At 38.5% G+C, this 9,378-nt stretch overlaps 1 protein-coding gene across 1 annotated transcript in view; it reads right to left on the reverse strand.

Moving 5' to 3' along the window:
• The window catches only part of PLD2 (phospholipase D2), a 159,340-nt gene extending 151,357 nt beyond the window's left edge, over positions 1–7,983 (reverse strand). The window contains exon 1 of the mRNA XM_053718329.1: positions 7,851–7,983. Within this exon, the coding sequence (XP_053574304.1) occupies positions 7,851–7,873 (23 nt within the window). The 5' untranslated portion in view covers positions 7,874–7,983. The remainder of the gene's footprint in view (positions 1–7,850) is intronic.
• Positions 7,984–9,378: the final 1,395 nt, after the last annotated feature.

The raw sequence follows: 9,378 nt of genomic DNA on the forward strand, positions 1-9,378 counted from the left end.
ACACACACTTTCCTTCTTATGGAACCAGTGAGGGGTTTGTGACCGATGGACGGCGATGCTATGATAGTTCTTAATTTTTCACCCTCTTGTATTGACAATTTAGGATACAGGTCCCCTAGGAGATTTGTTTTAATATTAAGCCGCACATAGGCATGTCAATACTCATATTTTGGGATTGTGTCCACTTGCAGGATATCATTGTGCAGCATTAGACATGATGTTTGTAGTGGGGTGAGTTTTATAGTAAGTATTGTAATATTATTAATATTATTATCGAGGATTTTATATTCTATTATATTTGATAATACTATATGATGCATGATTATATGATATAGTTATGTACAGGGAGTGCAGAATTATTAGGCAAGTTGTATTTTTGAGGATTAATTTTATTATTGAACAACCATGTTCTCAATGAACCCAAAAAACTCATTAATATCAAAGCTGGATATTTTTGGAAGTAGTTTTTAGTTTGTTTTTAGTTATAGCTATTTTAGGGGGATATCTGTGTGTGCAGGTGACTATTACTGTGCATAATTATTAGGCAACTTAACAAAAAACAAATATATACCCATTTCAATTATTTATTTTTACCAGTGAAACCAATATAACATCTCAACATTCACAAATATACATTTCTGACATTCAAAAACAAAACAAAAACAAAATCAGTGACCAATATAGCCACCTTTCTTTGCAAGGACACTCAAAAGCCTGCCATCCATGGATTCTGTCAGTGTTTTGATCTGTTCACCATCAACATTGCGTGCAGCAGCAACCACAGCCTCCCAGACACTGTTCAGAGAGGTGTACTGTTTTCCCTCCTTGTAAATCTCACATTTGATGATGGACCACAGGTTCTCAATGGGGTTCAGATCAGGTGAACAAGGAGGCCATGTCATTAGATTTTCTTCTTTTATACCCTTTCTTGCCAGCCACGCTGTGGAGTACTTGGACGCGTGTGATGGAGCATTGTCCTGCATGAAAATCATGTTTTTCTTGAAGGATGCAGACTTCTTCCTGTACCACTGCTTGAAGAAGGTGTCTTCCAGAAACTGGCAGTAGGACTGGGAGTTGAGCTTGACTCCATCCTCAACCCGAAAAGGCCCCACAAGCTCATCTTTGATGATACCAGCCCAAACCAGTACTCCACCTCCACCTTGCTGGCGTCTGAGTCGGACTGGAGCTCTCTGCCCTTTACCAATCCAGCCACGGGCCCATCCATCTGGCCCATCAAGACTCACTCTCATTTCATCAGTCCATAAAACCTTAGAAAAATCAGTCTTGAGATATTTCTTGGCCCAGTCTTGACGTTTCAGCTTGTGTGTCTTGTTCAGTGGTGGTCGTCTTTCAGCCTTTCTTACCTTGGCCATGTCTCTGAGTATTGCACACCTTGTGCTTTTGGGCACTCCAGTGATGTTGCAGCTCTGAAATATGGCCAAACTGGTGGCAAGTGGCATCTTGGCAGCTGCACGCTTGACTTTTCTCAGTTCATGGGCAGTTATTTTGCGCCTTGGTTTTTCCACACGCTTCTTGCGACCCTGTTGACTATTTTGAATGAAACGCTTGATTGTTCGATGATCACGCTTCAGAAGCTTTGCAATTTTAAGAGTGCTGCATCCCTCTGCAAGATATCTCACTATTTTTGACTTTTCTGAGCCTGTCAAGTCCTTCTTTTGACCCATTTTGCCAAAGGAAAGGAAGTTGCCTAATAATTATGCACACCTGATATAGGGTGTTGATGTCATTAGACCACACCCCTTCTCATTACAGAGATGCACATCACCTAATATGCTTAATTGGTAGTAGGCTTTCGAGCCTATACAGCTTGGAGTAAGACAACATGTATAAAGAGGATGATGTGGTCAAAATACTCATTTGCCTAATAATTCTGCACTCCCTGTATAAGTTGCTCAATGGTATGGGAGATTAATGTTTTCACCTTGCATAGTAGTAGTATGAAAACAATTTTTTACATGTTGCGTTTGTTTGTTGGAGGAGGTGATCATAAATGGTTAAAAATGTATATGCATATATTTTTTTTGTTTACCATTCCACTGAGACAATTGTTTATTGTTGTTACCATGTCAACAAACTACTAATTGTTAACACATACAGATGATATCAATCAATGGCTTAACCTATCGGAAAGTTTGTTTGCCCTTTTTATATAGCAAGTGTATATCATATGTTTTTAACAAAGCCTGAGGAAACAGCCCTTCTAGAGGCTGAGAAACGCGTTGCTTTTTTAAAATAAAGAATCTTTTTTTATATACACTTGCTGCTGTGGTGGCTTTTTATGCAACACCTATTTTCTTCTTGTGAATCCTTGGAGTGTTCCTTATTGCTTGCTTTGGAGTTCAGTCAGCTGGGCGGCTGTGAGGTCCCAGATTGCCTGTACTGCACCTGGAGGTGCTTTCTATTCTGTAAGTGCAATCATTGCCCACTTATTTGACCCTGTCTATATGGCATTGGGCTATGTTTGTGTGCTTTTTATCAATACACAGATACTTTGGTAGAAAATCCAAACCTGAGTCCACGGCCGGTTGATAACAGTTAGCTAGACTACGGAAAAGCACCAGCCCGCCCCATTAGCACCATTGGGTGCATCACATTTGTGAGTATATTTCATATTATATTCCAATATTGCTTGTTTTGGTGGTACTAGGCCATTGTGGCGCCTCTGTTTCTTTTCCATAGGTGGGTGTGAGAGTGGGTGGGTGCGAGATAGATATATATGATATAGATAGATATATATAGATATAGATATAGATATATGATATAGATATATAAATATATATCTTCTTCTCTGAACAAGGAGCACAGCAACCACGTGTATATATGTGTGTTAGCAAGTTAGTAGTCATGATGTTACTGATCTGCCAATTACTTCACCAGTGCACTGGTTCAGCTATAATAAAAAACCTGGCCTGTTGGGGGTACTTTATGGCCACGATTAAGAAACACTGCTCTAGGGAAACAGTATTTGCAACAATGTATGACACAGATACCAACATAGAAACATAGATATTGACGGCAGATAAGAGCCATAGGCCCAGCAAGTCTGCCCCACCTTACCTAACAGTATAAACTTATCTAGTTCGTAGGATAGCCCTATGCTTGTCCCATGCATTTTTAAAGTCCCCCACAGTGTTTGTTGCTACTACCTCTTGAGGAAGTTTATTCCATAAATCAATCACTCTTTCTGTAAAGAAGTGCTTCCTCAAATTACTCCTGAATCTACTACCCTTTAGCTTGAGCTCATGACCCCTTGTTCTTGAATTTTCCATTTTATGTAAAATACCCACAGCCTCAGTTTTACTAAACCCTTTAATGTACTTGAAAGTTGCTATCATATCACCTCTTTCCCTTCTCTCCTCTAAGCTATACATATTTAGGTCATTGAGCCTATCCTGGTAAGTTTTATTTTTTAGACCATGTACCATTTTGGTAGCCCTCCTTTGCACAGATTCAAGTTTGTTAATATCCTTCTGAAGATATGGCCTCCAGAACTGCACACAATACTCAAGATGAGGCCTAACTAATGATCTATAAAGTGGCATAAGAACCTTACTATTTCTGCTGCAAATACCTCTACCAATACATCCAAGCATTCTGCTAGCCTTACTCGCTGCCTTACTACATTGTTTACTAAGTTTTAAATCATCTGAAATAATAATTCCCAAGTCCTGTTCCTCGTCTGTAACAGTCAGTAAAGCGTCATTGAGTCTGTAATTAACATTTGGATTTTTCTTCCCTAAATGCATTATTTTACACTTTGCTGTGTTAAACTTTAGATCCCAGTCGTTTGTCCAATCCTCCAATTGTTGTATATCACTTCTCATTTTGTCTACCCCCCCTGGAACATCCACTCTGTTGCAAATTTTTGTATCATCTGCAAAGAGACATACTTTCCCCTGTAGCCCTTTGCTGATATCGCAGATAAATATGTTAAACAAAACAGGCCCCAGAACTGACCCCTGAGGAACACCACTAGTAACAGCCCCCTCTGCTGAATGAACTCCATTTACTAAGACACTTTGTTTTCTGTCCTTAAGCCAGCATTCCACCCAGTTCACAATTTTTGAATCTAGACCAAGGAGATATAGTTTGTGAATAAGTTTATTGTGTGGGACGGTGTCAAATGCTTTGCTGAAATCTAGATATGCTACATCAACTGCTCCTCCCTTGTCTAATACTTTTGTTACATAATCAAAGAAGTCAATTAGATTAGTCTGACATGATCTCCCTGAAGTAAAACCATGCTGATTTTGGTCCTCTAAATTGTTTGTCTTTATGTAAGTCATAATTCTTTCCTTTAAGAGGCTTTCCATTAATTTCCCTACTACTGAAGTTAAACTAACTGGCCTGTAGTTGCCAGATTCTTCTCTACTGCCCTTTTTATGAAGAGGTATTACATTTGCTATTCTCCAATCATCTGGGACAGCTCCTGTTAATAGTGACTGATTAAACAGATCAGTTAATGGGACAGTTAGCACTGAACGAAGTTCTTTTAAAACCCTTGGATGAATATTATCAGGACCCACTGCCTTTGTAACATTTATTTTTGATAATGCTAACAAAACCTCATCCTCTGTAAAAAGATTACTGTTAAGCTTGTTTCTATTTTGCATAGCATCCCTTAATGTAGACATTGTATCTTCACAATCTTTAGTGAAAACAGAACAGAAGTAATCATTGAGACAGTCTGCAATCTGCTTATCTCCTTCTATTATTCTACCATCAACTGATTTCAATTTTACTATTCCTACCTTATTTTTTCTTCTTTCACTGATATATCTAAAGAAGGTTTTGTCCCCATGTTTTACTGACTGTGCTATCTTCTCTTCTGCATGAGCTTTAACCTTCCTAATTAACTGCTTAGTCTTTTTTTGTTGGAGTCTCCATATTTTCATATCATCATCTGCTTGTGTGTGTCTGTAATTTTTATAAGCTATCTTTTTTGTCTTTACAGCATGTGCTACTTCTTTGGAAAACCAAATTGGTTTCCGCTTTCTTTTACTTTTACAGACATGTCTAATACAGTGTGCGGTTGCATCTAAAATGGCACCTTTCACAAATTCCCACTGTTCTTGAACCCCTGTAATAAGATTTTTCCCCTTTAAATAGTTTTTTAGGTATTCTCCCATTAATGAAAAATCTGCCGTCCTAAAGTCTAAAACTTTTGTTTTAGTCTGGGTGTACAGTTCCTGAACATGAATACTAAACCAAACAGATTGATGATCACTGGATCCTAAGTTCTCACCTACAGACACATCTGAAACTGTATCACTGTTTGTAAGTATTAGATCTAATATAGCTTCCTTACGAGTTGGTTCCTTGACTAATTGTTCAAGTGATTCCCCTAGCAGAGATTCAAGAATATACCTGCTTCTAGCCGATCTAGCAGAAGGAATCTTCCAGTCTATATCTGGCAAATTAAAGTCCCCCAGTACTATAACCTTACCCTTCATGGTCATTTTGGTTATTTCATCTAATAACAGATTGTCCAGTTTTTCATCCTGCAATGGAGGCCTATATACAACCCCTATTCTAAAAACATTTTTATCTCCAATTTCCAAAGTCACCCAAATACTTTCCACCTCATCATTTGTTCCTACAATTTCAGTAACCTTTATATTTTCATTTACATACAAAGCAACTCCTCCACCTTTCTTTCCTACTCTGTTCTTTTTAAATAACCTGTATCCAGGTATGACTATGTCCCAGTCATGCAAATCATTGTACCATGTTTCTGTTATAGCTACTAAATCCAAGTTGTCCCTAGTCATTATTGAAATGAGTTCAGGTAATTTATTTCCTAAGCTGCGAGCATTTGTGCTCATGGCACGAAGAATTTTTCTACTAGAATTTCTAGAATTGTTACTTGGACTAACAGTTTTGGCATGCTGTGGGGGGCAGGTGGATATATTAATGCTACCCCCCTTTATTAGTACCACAGTACTAAAGACACATGCACGCTCTTGAGCTCTTATGGGCCTACTTAGATTTACTCTTCAGTGATCACCACAGAAAATTAGGCCAGCTGAGTGGCTTTATGAAGTATCTGGGTGTAATAGTTTGCATTTGCAATATAATAATTTATAAAATGTTATTTAAACTATTCAAAGCACAAATTAATTATATAATGCAACAAACCTTGAAAAATATATTAGCTCATTTTATGGTGGTGTGCCCATTAAAAGGTCCAGCGGAGAACCCTGCTCATCAACAAATGATACCGAGATAATTAAACAAATCTGATAACAGAAGTAAATTGGAAAGTTGCTACTGAAAGTTTACAGAATTTACTAAAATGATATCAGACCAGTTCTAGTGCAATGTACATGCATAAAAAAAAAAAAAAAAAAAACTATTTAGAGTATTAGCATTTTTAAATATTAGTCAATAAAAAGTAAAAAAGCAATCAAGTTTTTACCTAGGATTCCCTTGATTCAAAAGTGTTTTCTTTCAGATCTGCTGAGGTCAATTAGGTGCAATTACAAAGAAGCTACTTAACTAACAACCTCAAAGTGTTTAATGTCTCTTTAAGAGCCACATCTCTATGAATGTGTCAAGTCCTGATGTAGTGGTGTATAATTAAACCACATAGTACCTACCAGTCTGGGTGTGAACACTAATATTGAGTTTGCAAACAAAAACCTATACAACTGGATGATCATCATTCCATTCCTAGTGGAGGGTACATGTTGCTTAGTCAATGTATGAAATTGAGACAACGTTTCATACTTGTGTATACACAAACAGGTCATATTAGTGCTTTACTAAACAGTTTGGTGCTCAGGTTGGCTTATGTGCCAAAACCCTAATTATACACACAGAGCCAAAATTATACACAATGCTTTGCGGGGGTCATCAATTGTGGCCCTCCTGAGGTTTTGGAACTAGATTTCCCATAATGCTTAGGCCAGCTGAAATAATGACCCCTGCGATACGGCAAGACCAGCTCAATGCTATCTTCTGCCTGGATCCATGAATAAAATGAAGAACCAATACCTTCATGCACTACAGTCTAAACACAACTACAGTAAGAATTTTAAAATGAGATTTAAAATTTCACATCTGAGCATACAAATACCTAATTGATGAACCTTATATAAAAGAGAAATTACTTCAAATAATATTACTATTAAACAAAATTTGTGCTTATGTGCCACCCTTGTCAAATGCCACCTAGGTACTGTGGTATCACTTGGTCCAATTAGACCTCGGTCTTTCCAGCGGGGAAAGAAATTAAAACACAGCACAAACTACAGCTGTCAGGTACACAGATGAGTAATAGGGAGTAAAGTAGTTTTGGATAACAGTCAGATTTAACCATATGCTGCATATAACCAGTTTAGGATAATATATAGAGGTCATCTATTCCCTTTAAACAACGTTATACAATTATGGGGAATGAGAAGATGGAGAATGTGATCCACTGGGGGAATCTCTAATAGAACACACACACACAAACAGATCTATCACTGCACATTCATCTTGTACTGCTGATTTGAAGCTCACAGCAAACAGCTAGCTCAGCACTCAGAACTTATTTGCTGCTCCTCTCCCATAAAGAACTCAGCAATTTATATATATGTTCCTCCTGCCCTTTCATACACAAACATATTCCTGCAGTTATCCTCTTCTCCTGCAAATACGCAGGAACACAGCTTTGCTCCTGCATCATCACTTACTGCAGTTGCCCTCACTGCCGTGCCTGGCATAACTTCTCACTGCACACAGTAATGCCCCTAGCTATAAACAGCATTATTATATGTCCCTACTGCTCGTTTATACATTTACACACATGAATCACAGCACTTTTCTTCTGCCCTGCAGCTCACCCAGTTTTCCAGTTTTGCTCCATGTCCTGTGATCCCTTTGTATGCCCCTCCCGTCACTAAATTTGACAAAAAAAAAAAAAGTGCAGAGTGAAGGAAGACAGATAGGAGGAGTTTTCAGTGCCCTCGCTCTCCTCCCAACACACAATAGTATTGAGTTGCATGTACAGACATCTCAGCTACAGGACAACCCAGTGCCAAGTTGTATCTCTAAAACACCACATGACCGCAGTGTAGACATCAGATCACAAAGCACATACTACAACAGGGCTTGACAAATTTAGATGAATGTTTGGAGCTTGCCAAGATACTGAAATGCCAACAACATTTTTTTTTTTTAAGATTTTAAGAAAGGAATTTATAAAAAAGCTTTAGCTATACAAAATGTATGAACCTGAATATTAGAAGTTAGTGCTCTCTGGCTTCAGGGATTTGGGAATTACCACATTTAACCATTTCAGGATACAGAAATTACAGGGACAGTAAAGTAACACAGTAATGTTACAGTAACGGACAGTAATGTTAAATTAAACATTCATGATACAGATAGAACAGGCAATTTTCAACAAATAACTTCCCAATTTACTTCTGTTATCAAATTTGCTTTGTTCTCTTGGTATCTTTTATTGAAGAGTAAAACTAGGTAGGCTCATAAGAGCTCAATAGCGTGCAAGTGTCTTTAGTGGCAGCAGTATTTTGTAACATTGTAATACAAAGCTACAAATAATGTTGCAAAACACTAATGCCATAGAGTACTAAAGACACGTGCACACTCCTGAGCTCTTATGAGCCTACCTAGTTTTACTCTTCAATAAGAGATACCAAGAGAGCAAAGCAAATTTGATAACAGAAGTAAATTGGAAAGTTGTTTGTTTAAAACTGCCTGCTCTATCTGAATCATGAGTTTAATTTTGACTTTACTGTCCCTTTAACCCCTTAGTGACCGAGGACGTGCAGGGTACGTCTGAAAAAAAAAGGCAGTTAACGCCTGACGACGTACCCTGCACGTCCTCGGCTAAAGTGAGTGCTGGAAGCGATCAAGATCGCTTCCAGGCACTATTACAGTACTGCAGGGATGCCTCGATGTCTGGGCATCCCTGCAGTGCTGTTACGGAGTGCCGGGACCGGATTGATCACTCCCCCTTGAGTGATCACTTCCGGTTTTGCTCCACGTGGAGCCCGGCAGTGCAGCAGAGCATCGGAAGCGATCGGACACGCTTCCGATGCTCTGCTAGTGTGCTAAGTGCCTCGGTGGGTCGAGGCACTTAGTTAGTATATAAATAAACTAAAAAATGTGAAAAAAAAAATATATAATATAAAATAAAAAAGCCCACATATAGCGCCCCCCCCCTCCCCCATGAGGCTTCCAAAATGGCGATGCCCGGTGCATCATGGGGCATCTGGGGGTGTCCCTAGCCTGTCTCACCATAGGGGCAAGCTAGGGTCACCCAATCTGAGCCTTCTTAGAAAAAAAAAATAATAATAATAAAATACCCCATTTGTCTGATCATGTCAATATTTGTAAATATTG

Source organism: Bombina bombina, chromosome 6, assembly GCF_027579735.1.
Source record: "Bombina bombina isolate aBomBom1 chromosome 6, aBomBom1.pri, whole genome shotgun sequence".
Classification (NCBI taxonomy): Eukaryota; Metazoa; Chordata; class Amphibia; order Anura; family Bombinatoridae; genus Bombina; species Bombina bombina.